The 17,667-nt window shown below is 35.5% G+C and overlaps 1 protein-coding gene across 1 annotated transcript; it reads right to left on the bottom strand.

Moving 5' to 3' along the window:
• Positions 1-368: 368 nt before the first annotated feature.
• DFNB59 (deafness, autosomal recessive 59) lies at positions 369-9,094 on the bottom strand. The gene is made up of 6 exons (XM_010286820.1): positions 8,884-9,094; positions 6,484-6,679; positions 4,827-4,968; positions 3,994-4,111; positions 2,056-2,160; positions 369-670 (listed from the first exon to the last, which is right to left on the bottom strand). Exons 1-6 carry the CDS (start codon positions 9,092-9,094, stop codon positions 369-371), a joined length of 1,074 nt encoding a protein of 357 aa, XP_010285122.1.
• Between the last annotated feature and the right edge of the window lie 8,573 nt (positions 9,095-17,667).

Here is a 17,667-nt window from a genome sequence, read left to right as displayed (position 1 = left end):
TCTCATTTTACTATCATATGCCAGTATAGATAAAGGCAACATTTGGGCGTTCAACAGGAAGTTTGTGTAAACAACTTAAAGTTCTAGCGTATATTTTGACATTATGACAATGCTGGTTAAAAGTACATTTCTCATGATAATGAAAGGAAAAGGTTCTAGAAAGAAGAAAAGCAGATCAAGGAACGCATGAGGGAATTTTCAAGTAAAAGATCATTGTGAAGCAAATAATTTTAAGATAATTGTGTAATAAAATGTTTTGCACTTTCACTGTTTTGCATTTCAACAGTTTGAGTCATATTTACTAATTCTGAAAAGTCTGTGGCACAGTTATGCCCGTGTCTGCGACAAAAGGCACTTACCTAGCTCAGTTACTTTACTCTCTTATGCCAGAGATCAAAACAGGGCACAGCATGCAATCGTACGTACTTTTGTCCATTAAAAGAGCACTCCAGGCATCCATAGACTGTCTCCCTTTTAGAACTTCCCATACCACAAAGGACGCAGGGACCTTTGGGGATGTTGTTATTAAGTAAATTAATTCGGATATGAGACCCTTCTCTGAGATAGCTTGTAGAGAGATCAGTCATGCTCGCAGCTTTTTCATAATAATCTGTAAAAAGGTCCTCCAAGTAAGCATCAGAGTTAGCAATGGTATCCACTACTCTTTCATCTGAAAAAGAACACACACAAAAAAAAGAAGCAATGATTTGTCATTACATTATGTACTGTTTACAAAACAACCCATCAATCTAATTATGGAAATAACTGGTCCATGAAACCATTCTAAACATGCCACATTGTAGATTACTGCCCATCAAAAGCCCTGTGTGTTTTTAATTTCACAGAAGACACTGAAAAAAAGCCAGAAGTTTTTTGTATACAACCTATATAATTACAATATTTTTAGAAATACACCTAAAAGATAGGTATGAGGCAAGCTTTTGAAAAATTGGTGCCAAATCAAATCCGAGCTGCATACTTTCCTGTTTAACCATTTTCATTTTTGCATTTTTAGTGTTTTATTTTCTAAAAATCATTAATTCACTTTTTTCCCTAGTATTTACAAAAAAGCCCACCAATACTTCAAAGGTGTAGAAAATTTGGAGGACTCCATGTTGACCTCCTAGCAGATTTCTGAGCATCCAAACACCCTAGGAAGAAATCACTTTTGTAACTACCTAGCTTTTTCCCTTCTCCTTAGGGACTGTTTAGTTTAGATTGGATGACAAACATTTAGGCAGCTACAGCTACTGAGATGTATCATACCCACAGAAGACTTATTCCCTTAGTGTGGACTGGAGCAGCACTGAAGGCTTGGTCCTTAAAAGCCCTCTGATCAAGAACGGGATACAAATGGGGCAAGGACACCTATACAGAGCAGCCTTTAGAAGGATGAGTTTACTGCTCAACATTTACCTTCACACTCATATTTGCAGATTTCCAAAATACTTAGACCAAGAAGTGTTAAAAGAATAGGATCTTGTTCTGAAGAAAATATAGCTACATACAGTGATACTCAGTTTTGTTGGATGTTGTCTTCATATCAGAATGAGAAAGGAGAGCTATGATGGTATCATCTTGCCCATGTCCCTGCCATGTGAACATATAGCCTAAAGAGCACATCCAAATATTTAAATCAATATTGTTTGATATTTAAACTTAAAGTGTTTGCCTTGAAATATTAGTTATCGATTACAACTTCTATTGCATTACGCTAGCTGTAAATGGCAAGCATATGAAACAGGCTTAATGTTAACTGGATTCAGTTGTATAATTACTCCGTACCAGTTTGTCATCAGCCATAAATTTTTATTTTAAGACTGCTAGAGTTTTAATGAACAGGAATACTATAAACTTGTTATTTGTGAAAAAGTCAGATTCTCAAATATAAAATTTAATAATTTTACAGTTATTCAATACATGCAAAATTGAGAGGTACATTTTCCATCCAAACTCTCTTCGTTAAACATTCATCTTGCATACAAATTAAAGAAATAAAAATACACTCTTCATGCATTAACTAAGACATTTGGATATAAATATGAAAAGTCATACTTCGATGAAACAGATTACTCTTCAACCTCCTTAATTTGGTCAGTGAAGATGATCCAGATTTCTCTTTTTCAAATCCTCCTTTTGAAATTGGAGTTACACAGAGTTCTGTAAAAATTAAAAAATAAGTTTTTAGAACAAAATAGAAAAGCAGTAATTGCACAACAGAGTTTAATATGCTTTCTAATCTATAAAACTAACAGTGATTACATTCAACTTTGCTAATGTTTTTAATGGCTAGTACCACTTTTTAATGGTACAAGTCTGCACACAGTAACAATTCATAAAATTAAGTGACACAGATTCAATGGGAATTTTAAAATGTTGCTGGCTTTCAACATACATTGTCAGAGTTTGTTTCGGTTTATACACAATTTATGGCCATATGGAGGAACTAAGACAGTCAATATCATATAAATGGAAGCCCCACTTCTGAAGGAGAAACATTGCTATGAGCTCAGGTGAAACTAAAAATGAAAAATAATACGCAAGGCTGTGAGTTCTGTAGTCATCTCTTCCAATACCTAATCAACTACTAAAAAATTTTTTTTAAATAAAAATAAGTATCACGTAAGTTTCTATCCATAACTTTAAAGGTTTTCTTTCAAATGAAAAATAAGAATAATCAATTACAAGGAACTGAAAAAACATGTTTTAAACTTTCTCAATTGAGAATTCTATTTACACAAATACAAATACCAGCTTAATTGATTATTTCACTGATAATGACTTTAGGAAAAACACTGTGCATGAACCTACCATTGCATAAAGGTAAAATAAAATTAAAACACTTTCAAAACTGAAATTAATGTTGAGCATTATGAAAGTGAATATAAAGAACCACCATACTGTATTACCTCTTTTAATCCAGTAATTATGCCTGGTTTGGAGTATATTTAAAGTTTTTACAGAAGGGTAAAGGTATCCCACGGTTCAGTAAAGAGGTGCTTTACAATGCAGAGTACCTGTCATGGAGGGCTTATACTGTGTTTGACAAAGGGTATGGAGCTATCTGCAACTTTTAAAAAATACTGCTGTACAGATCTGCAGAAATAAGGATTAGTTCCCTAACCAGGTTTTTATCTTGCTATTTACAGAAAGCCACAATGTTATGGAGAGTCAAGCAATTCATGAAACAGCTGAGTGACTCTCACAGAGGTTCCTGTATTTAAGCACATGAGTCAGGTGGTTAAAACTACGAAGTTTTATAACACCACTCTAGTCAGTAGGGAGTTTTGAATCTGATATTGTCAAGTACTAGACCAAATCCAAAACTGACTTTCTGGTTTGTTACAAACAACGTTGGTAACATTAATAATGTGATAGGCTACACTTTAATTATGTAAATAATGTAAATACATAAGTGCTATCCTTTCCCCAAATGGAGAAAAACTTACAGGAGCTATGCAATTTTTTTATTAGTTTCCAGTATTTGTGATTATTTCTTCCTAAATATCTTCAGATATCCATATGTGGTAATGATGTATCAGACTGAAATTAAAGCCCCAACAGAAAAAAAAAAAGTTAGCTTAGTTTAGAAGTTCTGCACACTTTCTTCTTTACTTGGGTCTTTTTACTTGCCTATTTTATGCAAAACTGATCAGATGGTCTCATAAGCGTGTTCCTTACAGGCTAGAAATGGAAGCTAGGAAGTTTGCGTGTTTTTTCCCATGCAACTGCGGGATTTTAAAAAAATTACAAAATCATACTTAATGTTTAAAAAATGTTTGCACGACAGACTATTTTCTAGCACCTGTATCATTTGTCTTTTCAAGAATTGTTTCTCTTAAAGTCAGACTGCTTATGTGTATAAAATTCAAGCATACCATTGTATGGGATCAGGGCTTACATATATCAAGAGCAAGAAAACTTTTTTCTTTATAAAAAGAAAAATCATCATTATAAATAATAGGAGTAATGACTGTAATGCACATTACTTACCAAAATTACCATCCAAATGAATGTAAAGTTCAAATACACTGAAAGCAATAGTTGTATGTGCAGGAAAAACAATGGCTTTGTCCCGCCCTTTATAATTCTGATCTTCAATAATGTGAAACTATAATTTAGAAAAACATCAAAAGAAAAATAGTTACAAATTGAAATGAAAAAGTAAAATAATATCTTAACTGTTTATATTGAGAATTATAATGCCAGGAGGAAGGCCTGAAATTGAAGATCAAATTTCACAACTAAGGAAATTTATATTAACAACTTCGCATTTTAATGAAGTTTGATACAGAGATAGTAACTGAACTTGCATCACTCATTCAAAATTATGTGAATGATTGATAAATACTAGTCATGGGAAACCCTAGAAGATTCAGGTTCAATTATTCAAACAAACAGAAGAGCGAGAGGGAGAGGGAAGAAGAACATACAACAAGGAGTAAGATGCTGACCCTTGAGATAATAACCTGAAGTTCCAATGTGTTACAGAAGATAATTATAATAATGAAAGGTAGGTTATACATTTACGGGAGATTCAAACTAAGAAGTAGTAAAACTTACATTTTGCTAAGGCTTCATCCAAAGCAATGGCTCATTGTCTAGCCATCCTTTCATGCATTTCCCATCTCTCAGTCACATCAGCAATACTAACAAAAAACCAACTTTTAATTTAGTTTACGTTGGCTCAATAATAGTGATTTACTTCAGATTTTTTCTGAGCTTACATCAGTAAAAAATAAAATTAAATACAACCATAAAATTTCTAAAAATGAGCTTTTTATGTTTGTTCATTTAAGTTACAGGACTTAGTCGAACATATTTACCCTCATCATCTCTCCACGCATTCCAGTATGGACGGTTAAGGAGCACTGCCTTGTAGTTCTAATACTTTCCATGACCACGCACAAAATTTCCATCCTACTTTTTCTTGATTGATGGACTAGACAATGATCAAAGTTTATTTTTCTAAAATCAAGAGGGAGGCAGGAGGCAAATTCAGAGATTATTAGCAATTTACAAAGCAGCTAATAGAATTAGTAACTTTAAATCAGTAAATAAATCGCTATAACTTCTGTCTCATAGCAGTAAAACAACTGACTGAGGAGGTCTCTGGAAACTTAATATTGATGTTTAGTGTTTGGGAACAGAAGCACTAAAAATTGAAGGAAATCCAGTAATGTACAAATGTTAGAGAGGATAAGTGGGACATCCTAGAAAATTCCAAGTCTGTCCATCTGATGCTGTTCTTAGTAAGGAATTGTCAACACAGCCTAATTAATAATTACAACACAAATAATGTCAGTCAGTAAGAATTTATGGAAAATAGATAGTAAAAGCAATAGCTGTAATGCTGTACTTTTGGGCTTCTATAAAGCTTATGATGATGAAATGGTTTTGGTAAGAAGCCTATACAGGCTGGCATAAAGTCAGTGGATTAAAAACTGGTTAACCAGTACGTGTCAACTATAACTGAAAAAACCTTTACCACTTATAAACATGGAACAATCATGCAACAAGTGTTTGTAGGAGAATTTCTACAGGCATTAGCTCTTAGTCCTGTAACACTGAATATTTTTATCAGGAGACTAGGACCTCTTCCCCCACCCCCAATTATTAATGATAATGTTTGGAGATTACAAATAAACGAGGAATAGGTAGGTACAGACCTAGAGAGGTTACGGATATAAAATGACATGCACTGCTTGGTAAATAACTACAAGGAAACAATACATTTTCAAAAATACCAAATGTCACATCATGCATAGTAAATAATTTACTGGGATGCAACACTGGGATTCACTGGGACAACATTGTGGCCAAGGGATAATCTTTGAAATACATACTAGAGAATTACACCTAAAATTAGTCACATCATATTTCTGTGTGTTTGACCTTTGTGCTAGCACTACAGGATCACCAAGTTCAGTTTCAGTGTACAGAGCCCAACAAAGATGTTAGAAAAATGGAGACTGCATTTAGAGAAGAGCCATAGGTTATGAAAAATTCAAGTAGATAAACCTACTTCGCTTTTCAAAGAAAAGGTTGTGTAATAAACTCGTAATACCTTGAATTACTTACATTGGCAATAATACATATGGCGCTCTAGTTTATCAGACAAAGTCAAAGAAATCCTATTTCTGAAACCTTAAGTTGGGTAATACCATTCAAAGTAAATTTCAAATTTTCAACAGTATGGAATAACAGAGATAGGACCTTGGATGGAATCTTCCTCTGTGGATTTGTTGGGGGTTTTCTCCTGAACCATTCTACATTCTACAGTCTGTGTTATACAGAAGGTCATGTGTCTATTCCCAGAATAGGGGAATTTTTTTTTTCTATTCCAGTCTAGGACTCTTGGAAAATATCAGATGGTAACTGCTATTGCTTGGCTAAAAATAATCAAAACCTAACCATTTCAGAGTTTCAACCTAACTGTATGAAATATAATTACGGAACAGAAAACAAAATATATAATATAACCTTGTAGTAAGTTCTTTAAGTAATGTTGGTACTTCAACCTCATGTTTGGTCACTATGCCAAACGAAGCTTTAAAGGCAACAGAATCTGATCCAGCAACATCAAAACCAACATCATTCATTATCTGATTTCCTCTTCTACCATTAAGCGAAACATCTGATTTGTCTTCATAGTTGAGCAGCTGGTAAGATGAGACACCTGAGTAAAAGAAGATAACCATTGCGTGAAGAAAAGTCTGAACGTAGTATTTTTACACAGCAAGAAGAGAATAAATGGTACTGTTCCTACTGTGTTTAGCCATTTCAATGTGAAATTCAGATATATATTGAGCACTTCTTTATCGGTGTTACTACTGATGACTAATGGAAAGAGACTGCATAGGGGTCTGAGGGATTTCTGTGCCTCTCTCTGGCAGTCTCGTGCCCATGTTCCTGCATGTTATATGTCCTGGGCATCAAATGGTGATTAGGGCTATTTCTACATTTCTGTGCTTACCATTATTGTCCTTAAGTACTTTTACCTGTAAGTAGGTTGTTAGTACTTGCATAAACGAGACATGTAGCATGTTCCTGGTTTAATGACAGAGGCTCTGAAACACAAAATGACTTAGTGGAGGCCACACAGAATATTAAAACTAGGAAAAAAATTAAAAGCCACTATGTGTAAAATAGTATTAATGAATTCTGAATTTTGACGAGATGCAATAGAAATGAACCCAACATTTTTTCATTTTTGCAATACGTGAAAGAGACATGAGTGTGCCAGTAACATTAACTGTGCCTTTTACCTGATATGTCACAATATGTAAGAAAGACTTACCACAATTTCCATGTATGCCTGATGATTCCAGGGACTATGTCAGTTTATTTTGAAGGAAAGCAACATATTAATTCTAACTTACTTGAAAGTTTGCATGGATTTACTGTGCAATCAAAGGGTAAGTACAAAAGCATTTCTATAATTCTTTCTTTATAACATTAAATACATTTCTGTTACACTAAACAGAAAAATATTAGAATGCATTGGTTGCCAAATTAAAATGAATAGAGCAAGTAGAACACAAGGATTAGGTATCCAAATACCTCTGAGAGTCTGGGTTTTACTCCCTCTTTTTTTAATCCTTTGAAGTTTTTAGGATAAACTGACATTATGAAGTCACCTAGTATGAATCCTCTCTGTCTTTATTTTTAACAAAAAAAAAAAGGTTCATACTATTTTTCATAATTCTAAAAAGATTGCAAATGCTTGTATTTGTTACATAAAAAAAAATTCAATAACAAAGTTCTTTGCTTACATACGTTCTGCACATGACATCTAACCTTTACAGAAAAGACTAGTAAGATTTTGTGAGGCTTTTTAATGAGATTTTGCAACCTTTTGCTCAGACATTTTAATGAGATTTTTCAGGGTTTTTTCATTCAGTACAAGCCAGTTGACTTGTCCTAAATGTAAAACTAGTAGGATTTGTAGGATTCCAATTTGCTTCATCATGCTTGCATCCTGGAATCACCCCTTTGCGGGATTAACCTGTATTTCTGTCATCTTGTGCTCATACTGCTTTGTCTTAGTAGAGTTTTTTATTAATGCAATTATTGTGCAATTAATGTGATCAATACTTTCATCAAAATGGACCTCCTTTCAAAAGAAAATAAAGCGATGAAACTGTTTCGAGAAAATAGAGCATGTAGACAAGAATTACATAGACTTTTCAGAGGAAGGTAGAGGAAAATATAGGGAAAAAATATATATTCAACAATATAGTTGAATTTTGCACCTACTAATTTTCATAGAATTGCCTCAAAAATTTCTCATATTGCAAAGCATCTGCAAACAGCAAAGTTAAGCTCTTTAAATACACAAAAAATATTACAAATGTGGAAAAAAATCTTATGGAAATCCAATTACTCCAGTCAGATAGCTCTTGTCAAATGCTTCTGCCAGTGCAGAGCTCAGTTCAACATCAGGGATTACTAGCATGGAACATCTGCAGAACTGAGGTTATTCTTACATACTTAAAAGTGAGTATACAGAGAAAGGTGAACACTGAAAACAAATTTTAAGTAGCAATTAATCGACATACATCAATACATCTATCAGGAATCTGTTGTGATTTGTGAAAAAACACACAGCTTAACTGAATTTGTTTCATACTAGTTTCAGAAAACATCAAGGCCTTTTCACTCTTTTTCCAGACAGCCCTTTTTTTTCTTTTTTTTTTTTTTTTTACCAGTTTGACTTGTACGTTTTTCTTAAATATTTGTAACATGACTAAGCAAGACAAATTTTATTACCCATATACTAAAGACCCATCATACTACCTCCACAGTTTAAACTATGTTTACTGTTCTGTATTTACTGGAAAACATGCATTTTTCCGCTTTGAAGAAAGATGGAAATCTTACCTGCAGAAATTTCTTTCTCCCCTTGGAGAATGTCTTTTAATGTGAAAGGTGTTGAAGCAAATTTAGATTTTTTTGAAAGCAAACATTTTCTTTTCTTAATCACAAGGCTCAGAGGTTGGTATTTATCAGCTTCGCTGAGACTGGGCACTGGAACTAATCTTCCTCCATCCCCGACCTGTTTAACAAAGTTTTTGGTTGCAGCAGCAAACATATTATGACATTAGTAATGATAACAATAAAAATCTCTGTATCAAGTGTAACTTCCAGATGTCAATGCCATGTTCAATTCTTTCTACAATGTTCTTTCAAACAAATTAACATGTTTAAAAAAAAAAAAAAGCTGTCAAACTGTTTTTTTAGATCGAATTATATTTTGCTTGTAAAGAATCAACATCATCTTAAGCTACCAAGCTTCTATGGTGTATTGTTCAAGACTTCTCTCAGAGACCTTCAGTTAAGCTCTCTAATTCTATATGATGAATAATGAATTACCGGTGTAAACTGATAGGGAAATGGTGGCCCTTTACTTGGCAGCTTAATGCCACTTTTTGAAAACAAAATTTACAATCTTACAAACAGAAGACAGTAACTTCTGCAACCCTTAGCTTCCCGTTAGGAGTTATTGATGTATTACCGTTTACTGGATCCTTGCTGCAGCTGAACGCTAGTGTTTTACCCACAACCAGCAAAGCAGCCTGGACGCTCTCCAGGAGACCTCCTGCGTTACACATTTGTGAAAGCCGGTAGGTCTGCTGAGATGGTATTGCCTTTCAACAGCAGCTGCATAACCTACCTGTGAAAGCTCAGCCGGGGAGTAAGTGGTGCAAAGGTCTTCAGAAACACCTGGGCCAAAATGCAAAATTAGAGATGGCTGGGGGCAGGGGGGAACAGCAGTGGGCTTTCATTATATGTTATTCTTCTCCTATAGACTCAGCTGTCTGTGACCCAAGAGCTAGTTTTGAGACAGGCCAACTGCCTTGTCTCAGACTAATGAGAAATTCACTAAATTGTGAGAATTATGCAAAATAATGAAAGTAAAATTGCAGACAGAAGTGAGATTATTGATATAGGATTAAGGAGAAGCTTAAGTATCTAAGAGGGAAAACACCAGTGTAAAAAGATTTAAAATTGTAAAGGGGAAAAAAGAGAGTCATTAGACAGCACCATGGAAGATCTGTGAGGGAGGCAGCAGGAGCCGACCCGTCCTCATGTAAACAATGACTTGATTTTCTTGCAAGAGGGGTGAGCGCACAACTGCTAAACCTTGTAGCACATCTTCCAGAGACTCCTTTTGTGGTTACAGTAGGTAAAACATCAGCCACAGGCTTGTAAAGCTACACTTTAATATGAATGTTATCCCTGGTTGCCAGGTAAAAACTTTTGTTCGGTTGGCTTTTTTCCTGAAGTAGGGTTTTCACATGAAAGCATTTTAAGGACGGTGTTTATATGATCATTTATTTAATAATTTAACATGTTTCAATTTAGTTCTTTCCAATACCTCTGTAACTATTTTTAAACATTCAGAGTATCAGAAGTCCAACAAAAAGGCAAAGAGGAGTATATTCCCTCAGCTATCTAAGATGAAATGAAAGGCTGCCAGAGCTTTCCGCTTACTCTAGAGGGTGCTGAAAAATCGAAGCTTTTGGTTATATATAAACTTTGAACTGAAATCATGTGAAATGCTGCAATTCGGTCTGACTGTAGTTCATATTACACGACACTAACAAAAAACCCCATACATATTTACTCAAAACACATTAACAGAACTTAAAAAGTTTTAAAGGGAAGGAAAAGCTAAGGAAATTCTTAAATTAAAATTGTCCATTCAGTCTTGATTTAGATTTATCCTGTCTATGTCTTATAAGTGTTTCACAGGATAATATTTTTTCTACAGGTTATTAAGCGCAGCTGACACTGTTTAGCCAACGTGTATTTGCATTTCTCTTGCTTAGTGTGTGGTCATAGATCATACTCAATCTGATCCTAGCACTAATTTTGATAACGGTTTCATTTGATAGGTTTACGTGGTACTCCTGTTACTCTAACACCCTATAAGCCACCAAAAATGCTGCAGCAGCTGTTTATATTATCCTCATGCACCAGCCCAGAGAACAGGAGTGCAACTACATTAACATTGCCATGTTCAGAAAACATTCACTAATTCTGCACATCCAAGTGAAGAAACCTAAGCTATGTCCCCCACCCCTCCAGTACTAGGCACTTTTGTACTTGGCACACAAGCGTACTTATGAACTTCCAGCATTTCTGCAGCCCTGGTAGTCTCTCATTTTGGGCAACCAATAAATGAAAAACATGCTGGGCATACACTATGCCTGAGTCCTGAGTCAGCACCTTCATAAAAAAAACAAATCTTGCCTTGTCTCGCTCTAAGTTGTGCAGATGAAAATCTTTGCTCAAGGCTACTTTTGGGGAGTGCCAGGGCTGTAACCTTCCATATCCCTTAGCACAGAACCACATAACAATAGTGACAAGGCATCCCATTTGCCTTCACTATGCAGGATCTTTCATATAAGAACAAAAGGACTTTTCTAGCCCGATCTTAGCCCCGCTTTATACACTACTGGAACAAGGTCAGGCTTGAACCCTCACCATGACCCAGGCAGCTTTTTAAAAAACAATTGAAAAAATATGACCAAACCCCACAACCCTGATTGCCTAGTATCCCTCCATGATGACCTTTGTTCTTAAGTGAGCCCCCCGAATCACATACAAACTCATTGTTGGTATCAGAGACAAAATTATTCCTCCAGTTTCCCCATTTTCGTGATCATGAGGAACACACTTCCTCTGTGTTACCCCTTCTCTCTCTAATTATATACGCTGTCACTCTTGTAAATAAATAAGTAAGTCAAGATTCTTACTGGCAGAAGCCTCATTTGCCAATTCATCTGCAGAACAGGTTCATCTATAGTTGGAAGGAGGAATTCCATGCATGAAAAAATGCGAAGTAATGTAAAGATATAATGCTCTATTTTTATGGGTTTTTAATTGATTTTCCTGTCCCTATAACTCTAGCTTAACTCTGCTCTCTGCTCCTAACTACCGCGCTGTTCTACTTCTGTTTGAGCTGTCCATCCCCAGCAGACTGAAGGTGTCCCTAAGCTTGCCAATGGACATCAGACGCCTCAACATGGGGAGCAGTTTCAAGGTAGCTTATTCAGCTCTGTGTTGTGCAGTTTCTTTGCTATATCTGCACCTGGAATAAATAGCAAGATAGTTTACTTCATATCCAGGATGAGTTCTGTTTCTTCAGAATGGGTCTTAGCCATGGAGTATTAACAGAGCAAGCAAGTACTAGCTATATATGCTTAAATACTGTATTTTTTCCTTACATCATATTGATATGAACCTGGAGATTATTTAATAGTAAATTTAGAGGACAGTCCTGCTTTCTGCATAACCTTGGAGGATGCAGAATGCTTTTTTGTAGTTATTAGGTAACTCCATAATGATTTTTGGTTTATTATTAGATAGTTATCCTATATTATCCCTGCAGGAATGTTGGATACCTGTAATTATGAGGTGTCTAAAGATGCATTTATAGGCTGACCTAAGGTGCGTGCAAGCTAGAGGCTTGTCCAAGGAACTGACAATGTGGAATTATCTCACTAATTTAAATCCAGAAATCTAGAATCATCTGCAGATGATTTTGATGCTTCTGTAATCCACATGAACTGATCTAATTTTAATTTTTTTCTTGTCACAGTCAACCGTATCATAAAATTAGTATGACTCACCAGTCAGTTGAGAGGAGAAAAGAAGTCTTCAATGTTAACTGACTGGAGTTAGTGTTTCAGTTAACTAACTGGAGTTGGTGTTTCACTTGAAAGGGTTAAGCTCACATAATTGGTACCAAATTACACTGGTAATTTGCTTAATACATTCTTCGTGTACAAAAAAGTGCTGTCAGTTGCCAGATCACTTGACTTAAATGCCTTTGAACCATATTACATTTACCTACAGATCTTTACAGAAGAAAAAGTGCAAGAATTTAACACCTAAAACCAGCAAAATAAAATGCTACTGAAAAAATTACTTGCTAAATTCCATAACTTTCTAGCAGATGGCGTGAGTATTTCCCTAGAAAGCAAGGATCTGTACAATATAGATCCTGGTATATTTCAGGATATATATCTATCTTGTTATATTAACAAAAATAACAATTTATAGGACCAAATGTGGCCCTTATTACATATATGGGGTTTTTTTTACTACCTAAGTGGTTTTAACAGCACTTGACTTTTTTTTTTTTTTTTTTCCAAGATGGAGCTTGACTAGAGATTCTCTTGCATAAGCAAAACCAGTCAGTTTAATACCATGACTTACATCATTTCAGAGCTGCTGAGTATGAAGACAGTACCGCTGTCATGCTGAACTCCTGGTCTAGCAGTTTGCTGGGGTACTGGGGTCACTTGGCATAATGCTTGCAGTGATTGCTGCTCACAAAGCATTATGGTATTTAGAGGCCATCTAAATAAACTACTATTTAGAAGAAAAGTAAGTTAAAGCAACATGAAGGTTTTCAGCAGACTTAGCTTTAGCAGAGATACTTCCACGCTGGATTTCCTTATAATATATTTCAAGTGCAGCGAAAATTTTAAATCAGTTCACAAATGCTATTTTCATTATGCAGTATAGGTGAACAATTAAATTAGCTATGTCAGTATTAAGTTCTCAATTTGGTAAAACGGTAAAAAAATGTAGTCACTTGTGTATCTGAAACTTAATTGGTTCCTTATGGAAATCTCTCTGGGCCGCAGGATAAGTAGACCATATCAAAGTTAGGGAACTCAGAAATTCAAGGAGGCAACTCATCAAAAGCGTAGTCCTACAATGTTGTAAGTTCCCCACATTTAAAGTATGTTTTACTTCTCGTGGAGCCAGATCCTTTTGAATATTCCACTACTATCTGTAGCCTCAGGAGAAAATTCTAATGAGAAGCTTCTAGAGTTAAGTATTTTAATAGACTTTTATGTTTTATTTATATGGGACTTGTGTGTGTAAACATTTTCTTCACCAATTAGAATGGATTTGGAAAAAAGCTTAAAAGGTGCAGGAAACACTGTTGTCCTTTTCTATGTACATATCTAAAACATACCATTAGGGCTGTTCTAAATTATTTTCAAGGTCACTTTTAACAGTCTGTTTGGAAGACTATTACAATTACATGCACTCACTATTACTATGTTTCCTATATAATAGCCTTCAAGTTTACAGCTCAAGTAAACTCTGTTGGAGCCTACTTCTATTCTCTGCCACAGAATAGACTGTGATAATACATATTCATAGATCGTGTTACAGTACACATAAAAGGCAGCTCTCCTGCCAGTAGGTGCTGTATTATAGCGTGCCACTTGCCCAGCAATCACAGTATTAAAAGCTGCACTGTACTGTAAGCATTACATCAATGAAAGGCTGTAAGATGTGGCATTCAACTGACTTATCTATGGCTTTCAGTTATCATCCCCCTTTCACCTTTATACACACAACATCTGTTGACTTCGTGAAAAGGGAATGTGTTGCACAGTTGGTTCCTTTGTACCACTTCACTGCCTTCTTCCTAGAGCCATGCTAATGATGAAAACGAAACACAGAAGAGAATCAGGAGCATATGTTCTGGTGACAGTTTTATATGCTCTTTCACAGACCTACCTTTCAGGTTTCAGACCTTTGTTCAGAGATGTGCAGACTACTTGGTCTGTGTTTTATGCGTCCATCTTTAAATGATATGATATTAAATGACTATCACTGGCTAAAGTGTATGAAGTATCCCAGCTTGTGCTTCTGTGTAATGGCCCTAATATTATTTGCAGTATTTTTAATGGGCAGATGGATGCATTAGCTGTGAAGCATTTACTAATAAGAAATGCAAAAGTAGTACTCAAGGGAGCGATTTGCTGAGATAGTATATTGGCATTTAAACTTACTACCTATGAGAAGTGGGCACATCTTTCAGCCAAAAGAGGTGGTCACTTGTTGCATAAACATTACTGCATATAATGAACCTACTTTCATCATCTAGCATTATTAGCTTGTGAAGAGAAATCTGGAAACAAACAAGCCAGTGTGACTTAAAGTAGCTTTAATGCTACCTTTCCTTTGGAGGATGCTGCCCAAATGGCAAAATCTGTGTTTTCCAGCATCTGTGAGTGGGTGTGTCTGTGTTAAAGGTCAGCTTCATAGGCTTGCGCATCCACCCAAATGAGAGTGCAGAATTGTAGCTGCTGCTGCTGTGCCACTATGTCTGAAGAAAGATTACAAAACAAAGGATTTGTCTACCATGATATAATTCACATTGTCCACGCTGATCAGTCTGATGGGCACTGGTACACTTATCTCTATACAATACTTCTTTCAGTAGCAGACACATCTTGTTCCTTGCTGCTTCTCCCTGTGTTTTAATCTGAGCAGCAGGCTTGAACTGAATTTATTTTTGGCATTACCACTAGCTGTTCTGTGATACTGGGCTATTAACCTCAGTCTATGAAACCTACTGTCTGTGGCTGTGGTAATACAGCACTTCCCTGAGCAGGATAGGGCAAGAACTGACTAGTATTATAAAGTACTCTCAGATCTTTGGATAGACCGTATTTATAAACAGACAAAAATGAAGTAGGTGTTTGCAGGGCATGCAAGAATTCAGTATCCTCTTTCATAATCACCTCCATGCTTATTCAGGCTGTTCCTTTTCATGCTACAGGAATACTTCCTCATCTAGTTTCCTAATTTATTTTTTTCATATGTGTAGGCATAAAATAAGAAGATACTTGAGTAGTTTCCAAATAATAAACATTTTAACAGAGAGATGACATAAAAAATTCTTGTCACCAAACATAAAAAGCAGCCTGACTAATACAGATGTACTAGGTTGGCTAATCAGCTCTTGAACTAGAAACGAAGAATGGATGTGCCCTTGTGCTGCATCACCTCAATTTTTCGACTGCTAAATGTAATGCCAGGCCCTCAAAAATAACCTACTTAAAGAGGAACTTAAAAGACAATCTACACCTTAAATTTTATCAGTTAAAAAAAACAACTCACTGTTCTTACCAGAACTTGTAGTCCAACTTGCAGTCCAACATGTGTAACCTTTTGGAAATGTTCAGTTATACTTTTTTCATCCACTGACTTGTCAAAAAACCTGCTCAAGAAACCTGGGGTGGGAGTGAAATTTGAGCTAGTAATTCCTTTCATTTCTTTGCTGAAGGAAATATAGGCAGGCAGTCATCAGTGAGAAAAGCAACTACATATTTGATTTTTACATTGGAACTTTTCCATGTGATTACAAATGTAATCTAATGTGATCTAACCACAGGTAAAAAACATCTTCACACCAGACTGATGTCTGTAACGTGTTTATGCACACTTTATTAACTTGTTCTGAATTCTTTTTAAATTTACCATTATTAATATGCACTTGGGATATAGATAGGGGATATACAACGTAGCCTGTCTCTTAGCTACTCTGCCTAATAGTTACATCTTAGACACAGCTTTCAGAAATAAAAAGCACAGTCTAAATAGAAGACACTTTATTTACTGGCCTTGAGTAAAATTAGACTCACCACTCAGTCAAAATAAACGACAGAGTACCTCCTCAGCTAGCCCACAGTACCTCATTAGTTTTGAATGATATTTCAACTTAGTTTCTTTTAATTTGATTTAGTAATGATTACTTATACTTGAAAAATAATTTTGCATATTCAGGTGCTGGAAGAGTCAACATTGCATACTTGTGGTTTTTAACATTTAGACCAACTTAAATATTTAATAAGCCAATAAGGACTTGGAGAACCATGTGGCTTGATACGTTGGCTGGGCAAAAATGCTGTGTATCATCACATCAGAACAGATTTTTGTACCGGCAGTGAAACTTGGAACAGCCTTCTGTGGACAACTCCTAAAGCTGAGTCAGGATGAAATCTTGTCAATAGCTTCCCACACTGTCTCACTTCAGCACACCACAGTGCCTACATATTTGTGGTTAAGAAGAAGTATCATCTGTCTCTTGGTTAGATAAAATTTAAATATAAAATTTACTTTCATACTTAAGTAATAGCTTTTATGCTAAATTAGATGTCAGATTAGTAGCGCTGCCTCACAGGCCTCTTGCACTCTAATCTATTCCCAAAGGTTTGCTGTGTTGTTTTTTTAATCAATTAAGTAATGATATACAGTTTTTCAAACTTCACTTATGCACAGTAATTTTGCTGAGCAACAGTCATCGAAAAGTGTTAGATTTGTTTTGCAAAGCATTCAGAAGCAAAGTAGGGAATCCCAACTATACAACTGTGAGACCACAGCTGCATTTCACTCGTAGAATTGTTTAACAGGGAATAAGCTCCCAGCATACAACCTGGACTCAGAGCATCAGTTTGGACGAGATCAGATGTGTACTCTGACACAAGAAAGCAAGCATTGCCATTCATGAAAAAAGTGTTTTCCCTTGCCCTGCTGTTGCTTCCACTCAGGCAGCATTCCAGACTTTTGAACACTTGTTCTTTTTACAATGCCAAGAAACAACAAAAACCTTAATTTCTCCTCCCAACCAAATTCTTGTTTTCTATTATGCTTTCATTTTAAATAAAATGTAATTGATTTAAGGGCTGAACAACTGACAAGAACACATAATAGACAAAACCCACACACTGTTATTTTCCCAAGATGCCAGAAGGGGTGGGTGTCAAGTAATTCTTTTGTTTTCCTCATTTCCACACTTCTTTTTTCAATTTTATTAGAGAACATCAGGAGCCATTTTCCCTA

This window comes from Phaethon lepturus, unplaced genomic scaffold, assembly GCF_000687285.1.
Source record: "Phaethon lepturus isolate BGI_N335 unplaced genomic scaffold, ASM68728v1 scaffold13735, whole genome shotgun sequence".
NCBI classification, from domain to species: domain Eukaryota; kingdom Metazoa; phylum Chordata; class Aves; order Phaethontiformes; family Phaethontidae; genus Phaethon; species Phaethon lepturus.
This window is presented reverse-complemented; position numbering and strand designations above follow the sequence as displayed.